The 26,911-nt window shown below is 44.5% G+C and overlaps 1 protein-coding gene across 1 annotated transcript in view; it reads left to right on the top strand.

Moving 5' to 3' along the window:
• LOC121860834 (homeobox protein cut-like) overlaps positions 1 to 26,911 on the top strand; it is a 199,268-nt gene that overhangs the window by 1,262 nt on the left and 171,095 nt on the right. Inside the window, exon 2 of the mRNA XM_042358222.1 lies at positions 10,224 to 10,402. Within this exon, the coding sequence (XP_042214156.1) occupies positions 10,224 to 10,402 (179 nt within the window). The remainder of the gene's footprint in view (positions 1 to 10,223; positions 10,403 to 26,911) is intronic.

The raw sequence follows: 26,911 nt of genomic DNA, 5'->3' as shown, positions 1-26,911 counted from the left end.
ATCAGTGTACTTCGTTCCAGTTACGTATTGCTCTGAAGAAAAAAAAACTTCAAATTTAATCAGATAAAACAACTGGGAGATGAGCAGGTAAATCGTCAGACCATCTTATGACAATTACCTTCCACACACCTGAGCACCACAGCCTTGATATATATATACGAGAAGACAATCATCCAATCCCATGTAGAGAGTAACACAAGAAGGCACTGAATAACAACAAATTAGCTGATCATCTATCAGTTCACCGAATCACCAGTAATAAAGATGAACTCAGATGTAGACTCTTCCCCCTAGACTCCTCCCCTCCTCCTGAATATTCCCCACTGAAGCTGATGTGTGTATAAGTTTGGCTATGTTAAGAGAGGTGGCTGAGGGAGAGCAATAGACTACACGTGTATGAGCCCTAAACACAGGTCTTGTGCACTTCAAGGTCGGTATATTGTGTCGGAGGGCTTCTACACATCCGCGCTACTCTAGAGAGGTTCACTTTAGCCATCAGAGGAGTGGTCAATATTTCTCAAGTTACACAAATCACCATGATGAACGGAGTGATTACTGATGGTTCTGTCCTCGTCATCCCTACCACCACCACCACCACCACCACCACTACTACTACCACTACTACTACTACTACTACTACTACTACCTATCCTACTACCTATCCTGCCACTACTACTATTACTATCATCGGGACTGTCCCTACTGAACACCACAGTCACTACTATTGTCATATAGTCTAATTGTTATCATCATCATTATAACTAACACCATTGAAATCATCGTCATCGTCACTATCATCAGTAATGCTTCTGTTCTCATCATACGCTAACTGTTGTCACCGCCATCCCCCACCACAACCATCACCATAACCACTACAACCATCACCATAACCACCATCGCAACCAGTAATAGATTATCACCACCTTATTTTCCTCCACCACCACCACCACCACCCAGAGAACCCCCCACCCCCCCATGTTGTTGGGGCTAGCCCTAGGGGGGGTCACAAGGGCCACCTGGACGGGACCAAGCAGGGGGCCACTGGAGGGCGACAGAGGGCCACAATAGACCACCCTCGATTGGAGTAGGTCGTGGAGAGGTGGTCCTTGAGTGCCGGGGAGGACGACAATGGCCCACCCTCCACGACTTGAGTTAGTTCCCACGAAGACCACCTCGGAGGGCGTGTTGGAGTACCGATTCCCAGCCTCTTTATCGTTAAATTGACCAAGAAATTCCGAAGATGTTGGGAACTGGGGTTCATAAATTGGCTTTATTAATCGATTCGCGCCAACCAATGGGTCTGGCCACCAACTCTCTACTTGAATACCAATTTTGTTTGTTAATGATCCCGACGGGGTCTACTGGCTGTGTATTGATGCCGAAGGGTTTTGATGTTGGTGGAGTCTTTAATGATTCCAGAGTTCGGTATTGAGTGGTGTTTTAGTGGTTAGAAGAGGAGGACACTAGAGGGAGGGAAAGGCAGAGAAAAAAAAAAGGCAGGAACAAGTGAAATTTTCCTTGAGTATACCATTAATTACCACGATAATTCCCGTTTTCTGATGTCCTCCACACACACACACACACACACACACACACACACACACACACACACACACACAAACAAACAAACAAACAAACAAACAACGGCATCACTGAATTATATTTACCTCGCAGTACTAATTAACAAACAGGTGTTATTTGTTAGTTTAATTATGTCACCTGGCCGGGATAGACAGGTTCTTAGGAAAGGTAAGTAAGGTGATGATTGTCTTGAAGGAGTTTGAAGTTTATTATCTGATATCTCTCTCACACTCGTTGATTTGATGAGCGATAAATTATAGTGGAGAGGGTCAGGAGGCGAAGGGGGTTAACGTCAGGAGAGGGAGTTAACGTCAGCAGATGATGGGGTTAACGTCAGCAGATGATGGGGTTAACGTCAGGAGAGGGAGTTAACGTCAGCAGATGATGGGGTTAACTTCAGCAGATGATGGGGTTAACGTCAGCAGATGATTGGGTTAACGTCAGGAGAGAGGAGTTAACGTCAGCAGATGATGGGTTAACGTCGGAGATGATGGAGTTTACAGTCAGCAGATGATGGGGTTAACGTCGGCAGAAGATGGAGTTTACGTCAGCAGATGATGGGGTTAACGTCAGCAGATGATGGGGTTAACGTCAGGAGAGGGAGTTAACGTCAGCGGATGATGGAGTTAACGTCAGCAGATGATGGGGTTAACGTCAGTAGATGATGGAGTTAACGTCAGCAGAAGATGGGGTTAACGTCAGAAGATAAGTGGGTTAACGTCAGGAGAGGGAGTTAACGTCAGCAGATGATGGGGTTAACGTCAGAAGATGATGGGGTTAACGTCAGGAGAGGGAGTTAACGTCAGCAGATGATGGGGTTAACGTCAGAAGATGATTGCGTCAACGTCAGAGGATAGTGAGATAATTAAAATACAAAATAATTAGATAAACGATGAGAGGAAACGAAGAAAATAACGATATGAATAAATTGTAACTTGAAGAAAACTTAAGACAGGAAATCATTAATGAAATCTAGTCACGAATGAGTTAACGAAAACAAAAACAAATGACGGCTGCTATAACGAAGATGTGACACAGTGATGATGATGATGATGTGACACAATGATGATGATGATAATGTGACACAATGATGATGATGATGATGATGATACGGAAAGGGTTAGAATTTATTAAGAGCGGTCGTATGTATATATGTATGTACAGCATGTATGTATATATGTATGTATGTATGTATGCATATGTATGTATGTATGTATCATTAGCAATAGTGGGAATAGACGTAGGAGTTAACGAGGTCTGTTTCTCAACGCCTGAGTTCTGATGATTATTTTTGTTTTTTTCTCAATAAAACGATCTCTTGTGAGCCTTGAAAAGAAGACATTCAACTGGAGCAATTAAGAGGAAAAAATCAAGAGAGATCAAGTGTCTTTACGTTCTCTTTCGTGGTAAATCATTTGCATAATAGAACCCTTTGGAATTTTGATCGAGGGCGGAAAGGCGGTGAGTGTCGAGGCTCAAACCCAAACTCGATTTTTTTTTTTTTGTAATTTCAGAGTTTGATTACAGGAATATATTTCTCTCTGAAGGATTTCGAGAACTGCTTTTAGAAGTTTGGGGGAGGAGGAGGGGGAGAGGTGAGAAGGATAAGAAAGATGAGGTGGAGGGAATGGGAAGAGAGAGGTAAGTAGGTAGGTAGGAAAGGGGTAAGAAGGAAGGTGAAGGGAAGGAAGAGAGGAGAGGGGTAGGGAAGGAAGGAAGGAGAAGGGAGAAAGGTATAGGGAAAATGAAAATGGGTAAGGAAAAAGGGGAAAGGGTAAGGAATGAGGGAATGGAGTAGGAAGGGAGGAGGGGAAGGGATCATAATCAAACGAAGAGGAAATCGCCTGATTGGGAAAGGAAAGGAAGGGAATTTGGGTCGTGGGGTGGACTGTGTTAAGGGTCAATATAAGGCAAAGGGTGTTGGACCTTCATCACCTCCCTGATCACTACAGAACTATTGGTGAGAGAAAAAAAAATGTGTGTGCACTTTTCATGTTAGTGTGTGTGTGCGTGTATGTGTGTGTGTGTGTGTGTGTGTGTGTGTGTGTGTGTGTGTGTGTGTGTGTTTAGGGGGGGTAGATATTTTTATTGAATACCTTTATAATATCCAGAAATATTATAACGTGTCTACATCCCCCATATATCACCTACATATATACACACACATGAAATATACTTACATATAAAGTCATATATCTCTTACTGACTGTATATTCCGTATAGGGAAGGTAGTTTGAGGTTAAGTAAGAGAAAGGAGTGTGTGTGTGTGTGGTCGAGGTGTTGGGGAGTGTGGGGAAGGGGAGGAAGGGATGGAGTGGGTGGGGAAGGGGTGGTGGTTGGGGAGGGGAGGGGAGGGGGGCAGCAACGCGCTTGGGTACCCACAAATAACAGCCTTACCGCCCGGCTCACACACCGTTCCTGTTCATTCCAGCCCATTCCGGTCCATTCCATTCCATTCCCTGTTCGGCTTTTAATTAATGGAACCGATGGTGCATTTCCGGCAGTGCCGATTTGTTAGTCGGACTGAAGCTTGTGGGAGCGGCTGGATAAAAAAAAAATATGTGCAGATATTGATACAACTTCAACACGTGTACATACAGTGTATATGTGAGTGTCTTTGTGTATATGCGTGTGTTTGTGTATATAGTAAATAGCTAGATATATATAGTTATGTGTGTGCGTGTGTGCGTGTGTGTGTGCGTGTAAGAGGGGGGGGGAAATGATATTACTTGTTTCGTAGAAATTGTTGTCACTGTAATTTAATGACTCAGTATATTCTAATAGCTGGAAATTAAGTGATGTGGCGGGCGGTGTCTTTGTTGTTTGTTTGTTGTTTTATTAATGGGGACTTTTATTTCAAGGGGTGAGGGGGGGTGAAGGAGGGGGGATGGGATGGGAGGAGGGGACTGAAAAGAGAGGAGGACAGGAAGGGGAGTAGGGGGAAGGGGAGAAGATGGAAGAGGAGGACAAGGAAGGTGGGGGGAGATTGGGGTGATAATAATAAAATACCATGTCAATTATACCACCACGTCAATACTATTCTGCCATACCAATCATTCCTCATTAATGGTACTTCAACTACCCGGGTCTTTGTATTAGGTGCTTCAACTACCAGGGTTATTAAGCACCGTTCACTAGTTCTTAGTATCGACAACTTTTTTGCATCTAAATTTTCAGAAACAAAAATTTCTCCGACGAATTGAAAAATAATTGGCCATTAAACTTTGAGAAAAAAAATCGATGTTAAGTCACGCAGTAGAGAGCCAACGTCAGCACAGTCATATGTAAACAAATCGCCATTGAGTAAAACTAGCAATTAAAAAAGATGAGAGAAAAACAAAAGAGCATCAGTAATACAGAGTCCGATTCTCTTGCCTCCGTAACTCCGTCTATCGCGGTGACCAAACGACGCATTGAATTTTAATTGACGGGGTAAAAATACGATCGAGTATAGCCCTTCAGTCATTGATTAGAGGTGCTCAGTCCTATTAAATATGATTGTGGAGCCTTAAGTACATGATAAGAGGTGTTCAATCCCATTAAATACGATCGAGGAACCTTCAGTCATTAATTAAAGGTACTCAGTAGGGTATAAGATCACTGAAGTCCAATCTATGTAAATGGAATTCCTTTTTACAGTACGTGTGTGTGTGTGTGGCATGGTAATTTTCGCCGTGTATCAGATAACATAATCCAACTATGAACTGCTGTTCTTTATTGTGACTGTACCATTTTTTTATCAGTCTGGTAACAACAGACGGTATACATGTGTTTCTCATTTTCAATGTTGGAAATAAAAACAGTTGGATCACCCTCGCCGGCGCCTTATATTTACACGCTGGATAAATATTTCCTGAGAGCCGTGGATGTTGTTACATTATTGAGAATAAACACAGTGATAGACGCCTCTGTGTCGCCCCCCCCCCCTCACACACACACACACACACACACACACATATATATATATATATATATATATATATATATATATATATATATATATATATATATATATATATATATATATATATATATATATATATATATATATATATATATGGGAGGCAGACATAGGGCACAGAACGGATGAGTGGAGAGAGCGAAGCTGCACAGCGCTAGTTATCAGTTCACACGATTCGTTAGTCCCGTCAGGCAACTCTCTATAACACGGATATTGGTTTTTGTAAATACTTTCTACAATTAAACGTTTCGTAGTTGATTTTATATGGAAAGCTGGAGCTCGGGGTTGTGTCCAGTTTTGAAGCCAACAGCTGGGGTTAGCTTGTGCCCGTGGCTTGTGTTCTTTATGAGGTTTATTGGGGAGTTTCTTAAGGATATCGTCCATGGTTATATAGAGAAGTAATTAACGTGTGGAATCTAAAGTATGATGTACAGGATGTGAATTCCACCAGACCTGTGTTTAGGGGTCATTCTGGCGCGGCTCCTCACCCCCTCCCCAACTACCGTACATAACACAGCAGAACTTGTGTGTGGCGGCTCTGTCACACCCTTCTCCAAGTATAACTCATGCATCACGTCCACAGCCGCTAATAATATAGATGAAAATACACTTGCCGTTCCGATACCTCTCATTACCCACAATATACCAGACACATATTGGTCTAGCCAATACCTGACCATTTTTACCCTTAAGCGTCGGTGTATTAGGAGTCATTATGCCCGTAATAATCATAGGAAAATGTACCGTAATGATGAAGAAGGCAAGGTCGAGAATGGCTACAATAATAGGAAGTGAGATAATATGTTTCTCACGTACTGCTGTGCGTTGACGTTCGCGTGGATGTTGGACAGCATTATTTCATGCTCATTGAGAATATATTAAGTATTTTAAGACACATCCCCTGACCCCGCTACACCGACCGTACACTGATGAATATTCCACTCGATAAGTATTCGATTCTCACTCCGTCTGACATATTGGTGAAATTGGAGTTAAACGTCCTACCATTAAGCGACTACAAGCTTTAAACGACACCAGATTAAACAAGGTGAATTACTGTTAGACAGTTAACAATAGACCGGTGAGTATTCCACAAGTTTTCCTGTGTACTGAGCGTTGTGTTGTGAGCGGTGGGAGGGGAGGGCAGAGGGAGGGGGGCAGAGGCCAAATACTACACTCCATTACCCCCATCCCTCCCTCGTGATGTGTTTATATATGAATACTACATCGTATACACCCATTAATCACATACCGATATTACAAGGCAATGTACACACACTTGCTCTCCCCGAACGGTGACCAATGGAGAGAGCAGCGGCGGCAGCGACCACTCCGACAAACCAGAAATATACGCGAGCAGTTCACTTGTTGATATATCACGGACAAATTCATAGAACTGCCGCGTTCCTGACACAGACATTTGTTTCTACATACCAATATAAACATTTAGCTCTGGATAGTGTATACGATGACTGTGTATTACAACATCAAGTTACACTGTGTCTCTATCTGTAAACACTAACACAACCTCCCCCCCCCCCCTTGTTTTATGTTAACTCTCTCGTGTTTTGGTGAAGCTTCATAAAGTTTCGTAAATAGTGTGGCAGCGAGTACATGGACACAGTTATACATTAGCTAGACCATCGAGTATAAATGGTAGTTCTCTCGCATCTGATCAACATATTATTATAGTAATTAAGACCAATGTTTCTCATACTGCTGGTTAACACACACACACACACACACAGCTGATGAGCCAACAACCACCGGAAACTAGCCTGTGACCTCAGACTCATCCTCTTAACAAAACATTCATAAAACAGCAACAAGCACGAGTGAAGGTTCCTTATGAAAGCTCCGCCGCCTAAGGTCTAAATTAGTGTCGCGTCTGACTCTGTTTCGCCAAGCGCTTACGAGGACCCGTCACGCTACGCTTATTAATGTATATCTACGCAGGGAGCCCTCATACTGGTCCTGTACCCTGCCTTGGGGGACGCTGGAGGGGTGAGGGGTGACGAGTAAGGGGTGAGGGGTAAAGGGTGACGAGTAAGGGGTGAGGGATAAGCATTGTCATAAAAGGTAACTTATTTCACAATGACACGTTGATCAGTACACACACACGGGTAATGACAATACTACTTAGCTCTCTGCCCTATGTTTATCTCTCTCTCTCTCTCTCTCTCTCTCTCTGTAATAACATTCCCTCCTACCACCTTCTCTACACTCATCCACCATCTCCTCTTCCTCTAATACTAACCCTCAATCACCTTCCCTATAGTCCTCCTCCCCCCCTTCTCCTCTATCTTCCCCCCTCCAATCCCTCTTCCTCCTCTTTTTCCCTCCCTCGTATCATTCCGCTTGCCTGAACTCTTTCAACATTTGCCATGTGTGGGCTGCCAGCTGAAGAATAGACTGTTAATTTCTTCAAGGCTGCCACATTTATTGCTTCTGACCTCCTCCTCCTCCTGCTGGTGGTGGTAGGAGCCCCCAGAGAGAGAGAGAGAGAGAGAGAGAGAGAGAGAGAAAGAGAGAGAGAGAGAGAGAAAGAGAGAGAGAGAGTTCTTTTAATTACCGACCCTGGGTACGTTGGGCATGAGGACGAGACTCCGTATAGTGCCCCCCCTGACGGAGAATGGACCCTAATGAACACCTTCAGTAGGGCATAAAATTGATAAGCTTTTCATAAAGGAAATATAAATAATGACCGGCGTCTTGGCACTGATCTGATCCTTTAAGAGATAGAAGAGGCGGAGGCGGCGGACAGGATTGGAGGATTCAGTACCTGTTAGGTTCATAGTTCACCTGCCGCCGCCACTGCCGCCACCTGCCACCGCCACCCGCCACCGCCACCCGCCACCGTCACTTAATTACCTCGTATCAGGTACAAGTTTGTGAGGTTTTTCCTTGCGGTAAAATCGTCCGCTTTGACACTAGTGCGATGTAGACACCGATTTAAGGGGAACATAATTGTGACCATATTTTGTGGAGTTCATTTTGTGAGTATGTGTGGGGGTGGGGGGGGGGTTATATTCGTACAGACAGACTATTTCTTGGTTCGTTTGTCTTAAGATTTATACTCTAGAAATACCAATGCTATTACAAATGATAATACTACTGTGTCAAATTAAAGAATATCGTATATGCAAAATTGACTACTGATAATGATGATGATGATGATGATGATGATGATGATGATGATGATGATATTAATAATAGCAGCAGTAATAAACAACAACCTTCATACTACCGAAACATCAAAGGTGTGATGTATTAAGTCCTGTTGGTGAGGTGAAGGGGAGGTGAAGGGGAAGAGGAAGGGGGAGGAGAGATGTGCCCCCTCCCTCCCTCCCCCCCCCACTCATAACTGTCACAATCACACACATGAAGCCTTTTGTCTTAATGATGAAGTGACTCGTGTGTATTGCCAACCACTGGAGGAGGAGGAGGAAGAGAAGAAATGGGGGAGGGGGAAGTTAGAAGGAGGAGATGGGGAAAAGAGGAGGAAGTAGAAAAGAAGGGGAAATTAAAAGGAAGGAGAGGGGGGAAGTGGAAAAGACGAGAGAGGAAGAACAAGAGGAGGAGGAAGAAGGGAGAGGAGGAAGGGAGAGTGGAAAGGTAAAGTTAATAATTCTTCAGCTTCATCAATGGCAAGGTGAGGGAGCCACTTAATATAGCCACAGGTAACCGCAGGGCTTCGGAGGACACTCTTGAACACGCAGGGATTTAAGAGCAGCGTTACCGACGGCCGTACAAAACTCCTAATGTTGAGCCGACGACAAAAAGTTGGGTCAAAAGCCCAGGCAATTCATTACAGCTCGCTGACTTAGTACAGAATAGAAGGACATTTTAATTCTTCAGTGTGAGGGGCTCGGCCATGACACTGTGTAGAATAAGAGTCTGAGATTCATCACAGCCATATAGGATGTAATGGTGGCGTCTGTCGCTGCCTTTTGTTGGGCGCTCTAACGCTTAGTGTCCTGGGTTCTGTACTGTGCCGCTACAGAAGACTAGTTAGGGTGTAATTAAGTGGTGTGGCAGCCAAGTGACTGATTGGGTTCAGTGCTCTTGCAGTGCTTGGTGGCCATGTTGCTGAGTCCCTGTGAGAATGTTTATTTTATTGCTTTTTATTAGGTTCTAAATCTTCCTCGTCGTCTCATTGACTCTATATTATCTTCACTTTTTTTACTCTACCATCTGGGTGATATATCAGTTATTATCGTCTACGTGAGGCGGGTCTTGAAGCACCTTCTATCTCTTCATCATTCTATTACAACTCGCGTGCAGGAGGAGGAGGTCCAGTCTGTGTGTGTGTGTGTGTCCTCGTCTGTCTAAATTGGTGACATCGTTTCTGGGTTCTTCACCTCACATAAACTACCTGCATAAACTATCACCTACAGGTGTACTATAATTAATCTGTGTCACCTGGCACTACGGTGGAGGTGTGAAAATATAAAATAAACTAAATGAATAAATCCAAATTGAATACATTAATAAACCTTGTACATACAGGTGATACTTCAACTTATATACACTAATAAAACCGTCCATAAAAAACAAAACATTTCCTACATAAATTATCAATGTATCTTTGTGAGTAAGGAAAAAGTCACAGAGAAAGAAAGACGCCATGTTTGTTATTCCTCATTTCCTAACCGTGCTTTGTTTTTTCCCTTCCTCACAGGTGTCCAAATTGGTGGAAGACATCTCGAGACTGCAGGCGGCACTGTCGGGGGTGAAGGAGGCGACGGCCGCTCAGATGCACGCCATGGAGGAACAACTCGAGCAGAAGAACAGACTCATCCAGCGCCTCGAGTTTAAGCTGGAACACTCGAGCCTTGAGGAAACCAAGCGGGACCTACAGTAAGTAACATGCTCCTTCCTCTTTACTCTTTACCGTCACCTCAGGCACCTAGAAACAGGACGGTTTGTTTACATAGTTTTATTTTTCTCTTTCATCCCCCTGTGTACGATGACTTGAGTACGACGATTTAGCCTCTTGAGTACAATGATTTAGCCTCTTGAGTACGATGACTTGAGTACAATGCCTTGACTACGATGATTGAACCTCTTGAGTACGATGACTAACATCTTGAGTACGATGCCTCAACCACTTGAAAACGATTACTTAACCCATTAGATACGATAAGTTAATTCCTCTGGTACAATCAAAACCCTTCGAGTACAATGATTTAACCCCTTGAGTACAATTACATAAATCCACGAGTACGATAACTTAACCCCTTGAGTATAATGACTTTTACAATAGAAACACAAAAAATAAATTGCAAGAAACAAAATTTCATTATTAATTTTATTATGTGGAAAGTTACGGACAAAAAACCTACTTTCAGTTACAAAACACAACAGTGTGAGAAGGACAAAAATAAATAAAATGGCGTATCATGTTATGGTTGTAGGACGCGGGGTACAAAAACTAATGAGGTGTCAACGTGTTTTATACGGGGTGTTTACAAAGTCCCTGGATGGTGGTGTTTACAAAGTCCCTGGATGGTGGTGTTTACAAAGTCCCTGGATGGTGGTGTTTACAAAGTCCCTGGATGGTGGTGTTTACAAAGTCCCTGGATGGTGGTGTTTACAAAGTCCCTGGATGGTGGTGTTTACAAAGTCCCTGGATGGTGGTGTTTACAAAGTCCCTTGATGATGGTGTTTACAAAGTCCCTTGATGATGGTGTTTACAAAGTCCCTTGATGATGGATGTTTACAAAGTCCCTGGATGACAAAGTCCCTGGATGGTGGTGTTTACAAAGTCCCTGGATGGTGGTGTTTACAAAGTCCCTGGATGGTGGTGTTTACAAAGTCCCTTGATGGTGGTGTTTACAAAGTCCCTTGATGATGGTGTTTACAAAGTCCCTTGATGATGGTGTTTACAAAGTCCCTTGATGGCGGTGTATACAAAGGTGTGGTGTACAAAGTCCCTTGATGATGGTGTTTACAAAGGTGGTGTTTACAAAGTCCCCTGATGGTTGTGTTTATAAAGTCCCTTGATGGTGGTGTTTACAAAGTCCCTTGGTGGTTGTGTTTAGAACATAAGAACATAAGAATGGGGGAAACTGCAGCGGGCCTATTGGCCCATACTGGGTAGTCCCATCTACACCCAACCCCTATCGCTCATATATCCATCCAACCTATGTTAGAAGCTATCCAGCGTATTCGAGTTAATGATGATGTTTGGTAACTTGTTCCACTCGTCCACTACTCTGTTTCCAAACCAATTTTTACCTATTTCACGCCTAAATCAAAATTTGTCTAATTTTACACCATTGTTACGAGTTCACTCCTGGTTGGATAGTTTGAGTACCTTTGTACTGTCCCCTTTGTTTAGCCCTGACTTCCATTTATACACCTCTATCATATCGTCCCTCGCTCTACGTCTCTCGAGGGAGTGCAAATTAAGATGCTTTAACCTGCCTCTGTACTCGTGGTTCCTAATGCCTGGGATAAGTCTTGTCATTCTTTTTTTTTATTATTATTATTATTATTATTGGGCACCCCCCTACATCATTGTGTAAGGCGAAGCGCAGAAGCGTTTACAGCGCCCAACAGGGAAGCATGCTAAGTTCATGCTTGCCTTTATCCATTCTGAAATACGGTGACCAGAATTGAACTGCGTAATCCAAGTGAGGTCTCACAAGTGCAAGATATAGTTTTAGGATGACCTCACTAGTCTTGTAACTAACACTCCTTTGTATGAACCCAAGTACTTTATTAGCCTTGTTTTCGAGCAAATACACATTGTTTACTTGGCTAAAGATTCCTACTTATCATTGCTCCTAAATCTTTCTCGCAGTCGGATTTCTTAATAACATCGTTGTTCATTTGGTATCTGGTTTCCCTGTTTACATCTCCTATACTGAGTACTTTACATTTGTCCACATTGAATTTCATTTGCCATTTTTCAGACCATTCGAAAAATTTGATCTTGCTGCAGTTTTGCGGAGTCCTCGTCATATTTAATTACACGCCCTATTTTAGTGTCATCAGCAAGTTTACTTATGTTGCTGTCTACGCCGAGATCTATGTCGTTTATGTATATAATAAATAATAATGGTCCAAGTACTGAGCCCTGGGGAACTCCACTAGTGACGTTGCTCCAATCGGATTTAGTGCCGTTAATGCTCACTCGCTGTTTCCTGTCCTGTAACCACGCCCTAATCCATTTTAGAATATCTCCTTTAATGCCATGAGCCTCCACTTTCCTTATTAGTCTTTCGTGGGGGACTCTGTCGAAGGCTTTGCTAAAGTTGAGATATACAACAGCATAATTGTGCCCCTCGTCCACTGATTCGAAAACAGATGAAAAGAATGTTAATAGATTAGTTAGACATGAACGCCCACTTGTGAAGCCATGTTTGGAATCATCTATCAACTTGTGGTTCTCCAGATGATTTCGAATAGAGTTTGAAATGATTGCTTCCAATAAGTTGCCTACAATTGATGTTAGACTGATTGGACGGTAGTTAGAGGATAATGATCTATCTCCCTTCTTGAAAATCGGTATTACATTCGCTATCCTCCAGGATTCTGGTACCTACACCCGTTTTTAAGGACATGTTAAAAAACTTTGCTAAGGGCATACTAAGCTCTTCCTTACATTCCTTTAATACTCTGGCAAATATCTCATCGGGACCTGGTGACTTATTTGGCTTTAGTTTGTCTATTTGCTTACTAACATCGTTACTAGTCACTACTATCTCGCTTAATTTATTTTCTTCACTATCTCTGTATACTAGTATAGAGTCGGCGCCTTTGGTATCATGTTTAAATTTTCGGTGGCGAAAACTGTTGAAAAATATTTATTCAGATTATTGCTCATTTCTCCGTAGTTATCAGTTAGCTCGCCTGTATCTGACTGTATTGGTCCAATCTTTTCTCGTGTTTTAGTTTGATACATTTGATAGAATCCCTTGGGGTTTGACTTCGCCTCCCTTGCTACCTTCAGTTCATTATTCCTCTTTGCTTTTCTTATCTCGGTCTTAACCCTACCGGCCAATACCTTATAATAATCGCGGAGGTAAACTTCACCACGATTTATTCTCCTACCTATAGCCTTCCTTTGTTCAATAATATTCTTTAAATAATTATTTATCCATTTAAGGTTATTGTTGTTTGTTCTGAGTATTCTGTTTGGTATGTTCATTGTTCTGCCTTTGCGCATCTAGTAACTCATTATTTGAATTGTTGTGGAACTCGTCAACCTCAGATCTCGTGATCAGGTCATCCTCAACCTCTGATTTACAAAGTCCCTTGATGATGGTGTTTACAGCGTCCAGTACCTTGTAGAAAGCAACTCACCATAACACAGGTATTGTACTCCACCATTTACCCGTAACATAGCTACATACTTTACCATGTTCGCTCCTACGTTTCCCCTAAATTTTCTACCGGAATTGTAAGTTACAGCCGATGATTACAGTGATAGGTACATAAAATGATGGTAGAGCATACTTGTATATGTGTGTGTGTGTGTGTGTGTGTGTGTGTGTGTGATTTTCCTCAAGGGGGGAGACTCTCACAACATAAAACGTCAAGGGATTACTTTTAACAGTATGTTCTTGTTGTCTTGCTTATATCGAGTTGCACCGACGGGCTGAGGGGTTTAGGGTGGGGGGGGAGAGGGTATGAGAGAGGAGGGGTGGGCAGGGAGAGGGAATGAGAGAGGAAGGGTTAGGGCGGGGGGGGTGGGGTGTTCCGGAGTAGAGGGTCATTAGCCAGTTGTGCTTGTTAGGGTGGCACTTATCTTGTGTCGTGTATCTCCTCATCTCTTTTGGTCAACATCGTCGACTTAAAAGAAGAAATATATTTATTCCTTTGCTTGTTGTTATGTGTGTGTGTGTGTGTGTGTGTGTGTGTGTGTGTGTGTGTGTGTGTGTGTGTGTGTGTGTGTGTGTGTGTGGATCTGCCTGTTTGTGTGTATATATGTGTATGTGTGTGTGTGTCTGTGTTTCTATATGTGCATCTGTGTGTGTGTGTGTGTGTGTGTGTGTGTGTGTGTGTGTGTGTGTGTGTGTGTGTGTGTGTGTGTGTGTGTGTGTGTACAACATATTTGTACGCATATGTATGTGTGCGTGTAGGTATACAAAAAACTCACTATACATTGAACTATTGACCAGGTAAGACGACCAGCCAGGTAAAATAACCAGTCAGGTATAATAACCATCCAGGTATAATAACCATCCAGGTATAGCTCCTCCTCTGACACCTGGAGGAGTTACCTAATGCCGGAAGTTGTTGGTGTTGTAAAGCTGTCAGAACGCCTTTGATGGAAGACACTTTGTTGCCTCCAGAGTGTTGTCAATATTCCCTTCTGTAACAATTGCTGTGTATTCCATTACTGTATTGCCTACTGAGGAGAGAGAGAGAGAGAGAGAGAGAGAGAGAGAGAGAGAGAGAGAGAGAGAGAGAGAGAGCGCTGGGAAGAATGTTCGAATGATAGGAAGAACCACACGAGAGAGGGAGAATGAGAAGTAAGAATGATAATAAGAGCCGTATAATCTGTGGTGACATAACGAAGGAGAACAAATAAGAAAGAAATAAATGAGAAGAAAGGAGGACGAACGTGTAGTAAAGAGAAGTGATAATAAAAGGAGATAAATAAGAGAGAGAAAAACGATAAACGAGGAAGAGGAGAAACACCGCTTATTACCAGAACTGATTCATTTACTTAAGGAAATGGGCGACGTTTTCTCCTGTTCCTTTGATTGTGACATTTGACTATTTATTAATTACTCTCGTCTGTGTGTTCTCGCTCCGTTTACTATGTTTTATTGCTATTTTCTTCCGTCCCTCTTACTGTCCTTCCGTCAAAGTAAATAATGAGTGGAGGGAATTGGCGAATAATTCAACAAAGTCATAATTTTACTCTCGCTGGCAGTAAAAAAAATAAATAAAAAAAACTGTGTCCAAATTAGAAGGTCTTGCAGGTAAACTACCGTGTGAGCAGATGGTACGGCTAAATGGTAGTTTATAAGTGTGGGTGATGGAGATGTGTATGTATATAAATATGTGTGTGTGTGTGTGTGTGTGTGTGTGTGTGTGTGTGTGTGTGTGTGTGCCGCCAGGGTACAGCCCGAGGTGGGGAGGTGAGGAAGGTGCAGGTAGAAAATATTCCTATTACAGGGGGCACCACCAACAACACCATCAATACCACCAGTACCACCAACTACAACGACAATAATACCACCACCACTACCAACAATAATATCAATACCACCACCACTACCAACAATATCATCATCAATACCAACAACAATACCAACAACAACAACACTACCACCACCACCAAAAACAACAACAACATCATCATCATCATCATCAATGTCACTGCCACCACCTCGATCACCGCCATCACCACCACGACCACTACCACCACGACCACTACCACCTCGACCACCACCACTACCACCACCACTGCTACTAGCCACTACCACTAGCATCTTCCTCCTACCGGGGATATTTAGAAACTTGTTTTGGCAAGAGCATCTGCTGTTCCAAGCTATTTACTGATCCATATTTTGTGGCGGAGGAGCTCTGGGTAATGGTGTATCGCTTTGTTGTGCTTGATACATGTGTCTCGCCCTCCTCCCCTCCCTCCCTCCCTCTGCTCCAGCTATCAATAACTCTCCTTGACGGCCTCGTATAACAACAACGACTGTCTGAGAAATGACAACAAAAGCCATCAAACCTTAGCTAAACTTATACGCTTTTGCATAGCCACAATAATGCGCCACCGGAGGTTCGAAAGCGCCACATTTGGCATTAATTGCAGGCAGGTAGGTGGCAACACTGGCGTCCTCCCCGCCTCTAGGCTTCATCTTGGCAGCCACGTAGAGGTAAGGATGGTGGGACCAGCCCGCCCAACACTGCACGCTCCCACTGTTTACAAGTTGGCAACTAACCTTAGTCGTTTTTTTTACAGTTGGGTGATTAATTTCAGAAGTGATGAGTTTTAGGGTCGACCAGGATTAGAACAGATGATTAGTAATCTTGCGATCAATCTCTGCGTTAATTTGGGATTTTTGAAAAACTTCTTGCCTTCATAATAATAATAATAAGCCACTGATCAATATTTCTTACTTTTTACATTTCTTTACAGTTTTAGATCAGAATTATTTATATATTTGGTGAAACATAGATCACTGCACTTTAAACTGACCATTAAAACCGATGGATACCAGTGGAAATTCCTAATATTGTATAAAACAAACACACACACACACACACACACACACACATACACACACACACACACACACACACACATGGGTAGGCAAACAGTGTTACACTTTAAACATTAAGTAGAATGGTGACTGCCAGGTGTGGTGACTGCCAGGTGTGGTGACTGCCAGGTGTGGTGACCACCAGGTGTGGTGACCACCAGGTGTGGTGACTGCCAGGTGTAGTGACCACCAGGTGTGGTGACTGCCAGGGGTGTGGTGATACTAGGTGTAGTGGACTGGCCAGGTGTGAGCACCACCTGGTGCTGTGTGGCACTGCCTGGTGTGGTGACCGTCTGGTGTGGTGACCCGCCTGGTGTGGGGACCTACGAGGTACTTGATACAGTATTAGCATTTTTCGTTACATACTTTTTCTGTAGTGAAAGTTCATTAAAACTTTCTTTTGGGCGCCTTCATTCAGGAGATAAAACTTTCTATTTTTGGTATTTTTTTATTATTTTTTTCCCAATTGGTTGTTTTATGTTCTCTCTGTTGCTTCTCATTCTCCCTGTCTCTCATCTCCTTTCTCTCTGGTCTCTAGTGTCTCTCATTCTTTGTCTCACAGTTTATTCTCCTTCCTCTTTCGCCTCCTCCACCTCCTTCTTCATCTCTTCCCTCATCCTCGCCACACACTCTCCTCCGCTTTTTCTCCTCCACCTGTCACTCTTGTCCTCCTTTCTTACAGCATTCCTTCTTCACCCCCTGTAACGCCCCCCCCCCTCTCATCTTTATTTCTATCCTCTTCTTCCTCCTCTCTCTCTTCTTCCACCTCCACACTTCTTCTCCTCCCCCATTCTCTCACCTCCTCCTCCTCCGCCTCTCGCCACCAACTTTTTTCCAATCTCTTCCTCCCGTCCTTAACCAACCCACTCCTCCTCCTCCTCCTTCTTCACCTCTCCTCACTATAGCCTAGTGAAGGAAGGAGGAGGAGTAGGAGGAGGAAAGGACTGTGGAGGAGATGGAAGAGGAGAGAAAACGAGATAAATAGAGAGATAGAGAGAGGAAGAGGAGTAAGAAGCACCAATTTGTCTGAATATTGGCACCTAAGATAACACGAGATGGACTGGGAATATCTTTGGCACTTGTGGATAGTCAGCGTGTGTGTGTGTGTGTGTGTGTGTGTGTGTGTGTGTGTGTGTGTGTGTGTGTGTGTGTGTGTGTGTGTGTGTGTGTGTGTGTGTGTGTGTGTGTGTGTGTGCGCGTGTGTGTTTTAAGGTTATTTTTAATCGTATGTTTATTCCAATGACCTTAAAAAAATTAGAAGAAATTTTCACTTATATTTTACAATTGTGTTTATTTATGATCTAATGTAATACAGAAGGTGTTAATAGATCACTAACGTTACGATACTCCTCCTTTGTGAAGAATAAAAATAAAAAAAAATAAAAATAAATATCCCTCACGCACGACAAATACTCTCAGTCAGGTCAAGAAGGGGTTATGAAATTTATGAGGGTTTTATTGGGATGAATAAATTTAGCCCCAAATAAAAAGAAATTCCGATCAGTCTCTTTAATCCGTAAAAACACACAAGAGGGAACCGACGGAGGAAGTCACATACCACATAGCTCAACTCAACACATTAGTAATCGTTTTGTTTCCCGTGTGTGTGTGTGTGGGGGGGGGGGGAGGGGGAAAAGAAAATAGCGGGCAAAAATAATGTCCTCCACATACTCCAAGCTTTCCTTCCTTACCCCCTCCCTACACACACACACACACACATAAACACCCCTCTCTCTCTCCCCATCCCTCCCCTCCACACACCTCTTCCCCTCCTCACCTTCTCCCTCCACACACCCCTTCCTCTCCCTCCATCTTTCCCCCTTGTCAAGACTTTATTGCAACCAGGTCTTCTTCCTTCCATCTCGAGGTGAACATGATCAAAGCCAGAGCGGGAGACGTCGAGAATAATGTAGTGTATTTCGCCGCACTTGTTATCAAAGAGCTAGGGAGGGTCAGAGGGTGAGGGGGGGTGGGGAAGGGAGGGAGAGAGGAGGGAGGGGAGGGGGAGGGTGGAGGGAGAGAGAGAGAGAGATGAGGGGAGGGAGGGAGAGAGGAGGGGAGGACCCACGCTTATTTATACCTATTGGGATGTGTCGTCCGTCCATATATATGGTCCATCCTGAGGCCCGTGTGAGTCACTCTGTGTGTGTGTGTGTGTCTGGTTCACACGTGCGTATCCCTCAGCAAGCACATGCAGAAGTTTATAAGACACACACACACACACACACACACACACTATTATGTATACTGTACACGACAACACCGTATTGAGATGTGTAAATACGAGACAGGAGACAGCTGGCTACATGGTGATCTGGATATGTATGTGTGAATGTATGTATATGTTTGAGTGTATGTATGTACGTATATATGTGCGTATAATGTATGTGCGTGTGACTGTATATCTGTATGACTCAAGCGAAGCAGTAACTAGTGATGGTCTGTTTCTATAACTGTGTGAATGTCTGTAAAGGATTAAGGCGACCACGACACTCGCTCATACAGGGCTGTCACCTTCCTTACTGTTATGGTGGGTTAGGTCAGGTTTAGGTCAGGTTGGGTTGCAGGTTGAGTTTGAAATGACCTTTAAACATAATATCGCTGTGTGTATGTGTTTGTTTGAATGTGTGTGTGTGTGTGTGTGTGTCGGTAAGTGAACGAAAACATAGGTGTATGAATGAATGAATGAATGGGTGATAACGTGCTTGTACCGAATCAATAAGTACATGTATGTGCGTGTGTGAAAGAGTCATGTATGTGCGTCTGAAAGCTAAATGAATGGATAATTGCATGTATGTAAGTGTGTGTGTGTGTGTGTGTGTGTGTGTGAATGAGTCATGCATGTACACCCACTAAAAGTCATTCAACACCCATGTCATATTGTATCACGCCGTAAGGATGCCGAATAATTTTTAGTAGGTGTACACGTCTGAATGTGTGTACGTATATGAACGAGTGTAAGAATGAATAATTTCGTATGTGTGTGTGTGTGTGTGTGTGTGTGTGTGTGTGATAGGTGTACGTATGAATGAGTGAGTGATAGAACATACGGTGTGACGACTCATCTAGGTATCCTCAGGGCATCACACACACCTGCTTTCTTTCTCACTGTGTGTCAAACTTCTGTCTCGTTAGAGTCATTCTCAACAGCAGGTGCCCTCCCTCCACCCCGCTACTGTGCCCCTCCACCCCGCTACTGCCTCTCCCACCCCCTACTGTGCCCCTCCACCCCTACTGTGCCCTCCACCCCGCTACTGTACCTCCTCCCTCCCGCTTCTGTACCTCTCCACCCCGCTACTGTACCCCTCCACCCCTTCTGTGCCCTCACCCCTTCTGTACCCCTCCACACCCCCGCTACTGTACCTCTCCACCCCGCTACTGTACCCCTCCACCCCGCTACTGTGCCCCTCCACCCCCTTTCCTTACCCCTACCCCACTCACTGCCCCTCCCACCCCCTTTCTGTGCCCCTCCCCCCGCCTGCCTCTCCCCCCCTACATGCCCTCCACCCCTTCTGTGCCCCTCCACCCCTTATGTGCCCCTCCCCCCCACTACTGTACCCCTCCACCCCCTTTCTGCCCTCCACCCCGCTACTTGCCCCTCCACCCCCTTCTGCGTGCCCTCCACCCCCCATTGTGTCCTTCCACCTTGTTGTGACCCTCGACTCCATGAATGTGTCCCTCCTCATGTCTCCTTAACCCTGTTAAAGTGAACGATCCTTACATAACCCCGATAATGTGTAAACTAATTTCACTAACATTGTCCCTCATTTAACATAACCCCGTTATTGCGGTCTTCTCTAATATAACCCCGGTAATGCGCACACTTAACTTAAACCAGCTGTCATAACCCGATATTGTGGAGTCACCTGTACTCACCGTCACCACCGTCGCCACCACCACCACCACCACCACCACCACACCACCACCACCACCACCACCACACCACCACCACCACCACACCCACCACCACCACCACCACCACCACCACCACCACCACCACCTCCACACCACCACCTCCACCACCGCCACCACCACCACCACCACCACCACCCCCACCACCACCACCACCACCACCACCACCATCCCGCCTCCACCACCACCACCACCACCTCCACCCCGTCCTCACCACCACCACCCACCACCACCACCACCACCACCACCACCACCACCACCACCACCTACCACCACCACCACCACCACCACCACCACCGCCACTGTGACTTGCACCTTCAGAAAAATTTGACTAATGGGAAATATAATCTGAGTGTAGATCACATCAAAGAGTGGCGATGAAACGAGATAAGACAACACACATGCATACATATATTTACACACACACACACACACACACACACACACACACACATAGACATACAAACATACATACATACACCTCTTGCTTTCCCAGCGCCCATGAATATGTCAGCGGCTGAGATGTATTGTGTTAGGAAGATCAGGTGGAAGGGGGAGGAGGAGGGAGAAGATAGGGAGGTAAGGAGGATGAAAGAAAAACTGAGGTAACTGTGTTTGTGGGGGAGGTGAGGAGATGTGGGGAGGAGAAGGAGGAGAGGGTTTGGGAGGTTGAGGAGGACTTGGCAAAGGAGGAAGGACTTAGGTAAGGATGAAAGGAGAGAGAGAGAGAGAGAAGAGTTCAGGTAGCAATGGGTTTGTTTATACCTTCCAGGGTTCAAGTCCACCTTTCTAACATACCTCCAACAACCTCCACACCCCCCACATACCACACACTCAGTAACCCCCACCACCCATACATACACACCCACATACACACAAAACAACCCCGATACCCACACACATATGCTTGAAAACCCTCAACCCCACCCACACAACAACCCCACATCACCCTACCCACAACAACCACACCCCTACCCACAAACTCCACACACCCACAACAACTAACACCTCCTCCACAACTCCCTACCCACACAACCCCACCCCCACACACACAACCCCCACATCACCCTACCACAACCCCACACCCTACCCCACCCCACCCACAACAACTCCCACCCCTACACAACAACTCCCACACTACCCACAACTAACACACTCCCACTCCCCACACCCTACCCACAACAACTCCCTTACCCACAACAACTAACACCTCCTACCACAACTCCCCACCCCCTCCCACACACCCACCCACACACAACTCCCCACACCTACCCACACAACCCCCCCACCCCTACCCACAACAACTCCCACACCCCTACCACAACAACTCACACACCCTACCCCAACTCCCACACCTACCACACCTCCCCCTACCCCACAACAACTCCCACACCCCTACCCACAACAACTCCACACCCCCTACCCACAACAACCCCACACCCCTACCCACAACAACTCCCACACCCTACCCACACAACAACCCCCACACCCTACCCACAACAACTCCCACACCCTACCCACAACAACCCCACACCCCTACCCACAACAACTCCCACACCCCTACCCACAACAACTCCCACACCCTACCCACAACAACCCCACACCCCTACCCACAACAACTACACACCCTACCCACAACTCCCACACCCCTACCCACAACAACTCCCACACCCCACCCACACAACAACCCCACACCCCTACCCACACAACAACCCCCACACCCCTACCCACAACAACTCCCACACCCACGCACAACAACTCCACACCCTACCCACAACTCCCACACCCCTACCCACAACAACTCCCACACCCTTACCCACACAACAACCCCCACACCCCTACCCACAACAACTCCCACACCCCTACCCACAACCCCCACACCCTCCAAACTCCCACACCCCTACCCACACAACAACCCCCACACCCCTACCCACAACAACTCCCACACACAAGCACTCACTTTCATCTGAGTTAGTGTAGCCACGTAGCGCAAGTACATCGGTGACACTTCCGCTCCTCTGTTCGATAGTGACGGTGCGATAGTGTCAGGTGTGATAGTGACGGTGCGATAGTGTCAGCTGTGATAGTGACGGTGCGATAGTGTTATTAGTAGAGCTGTGATGGTGTCTGGGGATGATAGTGACTGTTTAATGGTGACGGCGGTGGTAATGAGGCTTGATAGTGCTAATGGTGACAGGTGTGGTGATCTTGATGGTAAAAGTGTCTGTGTATGATGGTGATAGTGAAGGTGTGATATTGATACAGGTTAGAGAGAAACAAGTACAGGTTACAGAGAAACAAGTACAGGTTAGAGAGAGAAACAAGTACAGGTTAGAGAGAGAAAAAAGTACAGGTTAGAGAGAAACAAGTACAGGTTAGAGAGAAACAAGTACAGGTTAGAGAGAAACAAGTACAGGTTAGAGAGAGAAACAAGTACAGGTTACAGAGAAACAAGTACAGGTTACAGAGAAACAAGTACAGGTTACAGAGAGAAACAAGTACAGGTTAGAGAGAGAAACAAGTACAGGTTAGAGAGAGAAACAAGTACAGGTTAGAGAGAGAAACAAATACAGGTTAGAGAGAAACAAGTACAGGTTAAAGAGAAACAAGTACAGGTTAGAGAGAGAAACAAGTACAGGTTAGAGAGAGAAAAAAGTACAGGTTAGAGAGAAACAAGTACAGGTTAGAGAGAAACAAGTACAGGTTAGAGAGAAACAAGTACAGGTTAGAGAGAGAAACAAGTACAGGTTACAGAGAAACAAGTACAGGTTACAGAGAAACAAGTACAGGTTACAGAGAGAAACAAGTACAGGTTAGAGAGAGAAACAAGTACAGGTTAGAGAGAGAAACAAGTACAGGTTAGAGAGAGAAACAAATACAGGTTAGAGAGAAACAAGTACAGGTTAAAGAGAAACAAGTACAGGTTAGAGAGAGAAACAAGTACAGGTTAGAGAGAGAAACAAGTACAGGTTAGAGAGAAAAATACAGAAATATCTCTCAAACTTGAACTTTTTCACACATGATTCATTACCGACAAAAGCCCGTCTCAAGTCCGAACTGTCTTTTCTTAATACTTAATGATGAGTCGTAACGTTACCTCTTATCGTAAAATAATTCTCTTATTTTTTTTTTCCACGACCATCAGGTTTAACTCTGTGGGATATTAATGAAGTAGATGCTTACGTACGCACAGCCAGCCCCCCTCTCTCTCTCTCTCTCTCTATATACGCCAAGACACGCGCCAGCACCCTAAACATTCTACCCAACTAAATATAAACAATAGAACGTCACCCCTGAAATAGAGCGCGAGTTTATCGCTTTCCCCGTCCCCCCCCAATAACTCTTCGGTCCATCCTTTTCCTTCCCCCTCGACCTCTCCTGCCCCCCAACGCCTCACTACGGCTCTTTGTCTCCTCTGAGTTCATCCCTTTCCCCCCATCGGTCAAAGCGCCCCCGATAACTGCCGATACGCCCCGATAGACATCCGATAATCCTTTCCCGCGGCTAGAACTCTTGTCGACGGAAACAAGAGCGAGTTATTTAACGAGTTGTTGGACGAAGTTGATCCGCCGCTAGGAAATCAAAAGACTCGTTCAGGCCGATAATTCTCAGGGTTTCCCGAGCACTGATAAACTTCTCCGTTTTCTATCAGTTTTGAGGAGAAAGGTCTTGAGGCTGTCGTGTAGGTCGCGGTCTCTTTAGTCTTGTATATGTTTAAGACACCGACATAAACTAAGGCTATAAGATGATGATGCATTATATACGTTGGGTAATATAGCGATATAGCGACTCTTTAAAGAATTATATTAATAAATTTTGATATCTTGGGGGAAACTTTCGCATGAGTGAAACGACTGATAGCTTTGGTCCGTTTTCTATAATTGAATATAATTTTAATACACAAATATAAATATATATACAGAGACTATAATCGTTTCCTTTATACAACTAATTATGATTATTCTCTCCTATTATAAGTTTTTATTAAAGATTTAACTTGAATGTTTATTGTGATGATGATGATGATGAAAAGTTGAAATGTTAGTTATGTTAATGTGTATGAAATTGGTGGTTTATTTAACTGAGGTGAGTCTGGCTTTGTCTCTCTCTCTCTCTCTGTTTATCATCATCACCTCTTCCTCCTTTACCCCTTCTCTTCTTCCTCCATCTGTTGTTCCCTCTTTCCTGTCTCTATGGTTCGATTACTCTCTCCCCTCCACTCCCCTCTCCTCTCACAATATATATTTTTTCTGCCTCTTTCCTATATATTTTATTCTATTTTCTTTACCATATCTTTTTACCGTGTTCATTTGCTCTCCTCTCCTCTTCGCTATTTAACCCTTTCCCATCTTTTCTCTCGCCCTTTGTCCTTTTTCGCATCTTTATTCTTCCTCTCATCTCTTCTTCTTTCCTTCATCTCTTCCCTCTCCTCTTGCTGCTCTTTCCCTCTCCTTCCTCCCATCCTCTCCTCTATTAACCTCACTCCCCTCTCTTTCTTCCCTCCCTCACCCCCTCCGTTCCCTTCTCCACTTCTCACCAGTGATGCAGACCACTAAGGACAATCTTCAGTTGAGTTTGGCCTCATTAGATGGCGTTGGCGGCTTATCAACCATTCTACTCGACCTTAGCAGCCGACTTACCGTTTAACTCAATCAATTTGTAGTTTTCCGCCCCGTATAAGAACCAAGTGAGCTCTGAAAGGGAAGTTCTGGAGTGAGGAGAAGATGTGTGTGTGTGTGTGTGTAGGGGGCCCTTGTCTGGTGTATGAGGGGGGGGTGGGGGGGTGTCTAGGGTGCTTGCGGTGGGTTTGTGTATGGGTGGTGTTGGGGCGGGCGTGTGTATGAGGGGGGGGGTGGATGATTGGGTGTGTGTGTGTGTGTGAATAATTTGTCCCAACAGTTGAAATATCGACAGTGAACAATATTCATATTTAATAAAATATTTAATAAGCCAACAATCAAGGCTTCAAACTGCAGTTAATAATGAAGAAAGATAAAAAATAGTCAACATAAAACATAACACGACACTTAATCTCACTTGATGATTAAAGACATAGAATAACACGCATGTAATTACTTTATATATGTAGAATACGTATATATATATGTTACTAATATGACGTTAAAGTGGACGATGGCTCTCTCCTAATTATACCACAACCACGATCAACTGCTCCTGGTCAGCGGACGGAGTGGCCAGCGCACATCTCCAGCGCCCCAAAAGGGATTATCAGACCTTCAATTTCTGATGAGAAAATTATCAGAGAGCCACTGAACGCCAGGAAATTAATCTCTGTCAGCGCAAGTATATAAAAATCAGGCTTGGCCGTAATATAGAAAAAGCCTGAGCCCTTTGTCCATCTTTTTATTCAGTTGTCGGGACCAATATCTGGCGACTTCAATGACTGCCGATGGCCCGAGGTTGTAATATAAATTTCAGCGGGTTATTTTTCGGTTCAGTTGATAATTTCCTATCCTCTAGATATTAGCAATTAAGCGGACGACGTAATATGTGTTTTAATTGCTGCTCATAATTTGCGATATTATTTTCATTATGAGGAGGTTTTGGGCTCTGGCCGGTGCTGCATGCCGCTACTAAATTGCCGGAGGTGGACCTGTTTGAGGGTAGAGGGAGGGGGACATTGTCTGTTAGCAAGAAGAAGCCTCTACCACTGCCACCGCCACTGCTACCGCAGCTACATGTTGGAAATATTGTCCGGTGATTTTTTTTTTTTTTTTAATGTTATTGCTGTAAAGTGACGTTTCCTGCACGTGTGTGTGTATGTGTGTGTGTGTGTGTGTGTGTGTGTGTGTGTGTGTGTGTGTGTGTCATAGGAGCCTTCAGTAAATGGTCAAGGATCATTTACCTAAAATATTCCTTTTTAACACTCACCACCATCACCACCGTCACTCACCACCATCAAGACGAGACACTCAAGACACGACCACCGTCACTCGTCACCAACAAGAAGAGACACTCAAGACACGACCACCGTCACTCACCAACAACAACAGGAGACACTCAAGACACGACCACCGTCACTCACCAACAAGAGACACTCAAGACACGACCACCGTCACTCACCAACAACAAGAGACACTCAAGACACGACCACCGTCACTCACCAACAAGAGACACTTACCACCGTCACTCACCAACAACAATATACAATAGACGCTCTAGCATATTTCTCCTTCCTCTCACCCCACAAATACTCACA

Source organism: Homarus americanus, unplaced genomic scaffold (assembly GCF_018991925.1).
Source record: "Homarus americanus isolate GMGI-L3 unplaced genomic scaffold, GMGI_Hamer_2.0 scaffold23617, whole genome shotgun sequence".
In the NCBI taxonomy this organism is placed as follows: Eukaryota; Metazoa; Arthropoda; class Malacostraca; order Decapoda; family Nephropidae; genus Homarus; species Homarus americanus.
Note: the sequence above shows the minus strand (reverse complement) of the source record. Positions and strands in the feature narration are given on the sequence as shown.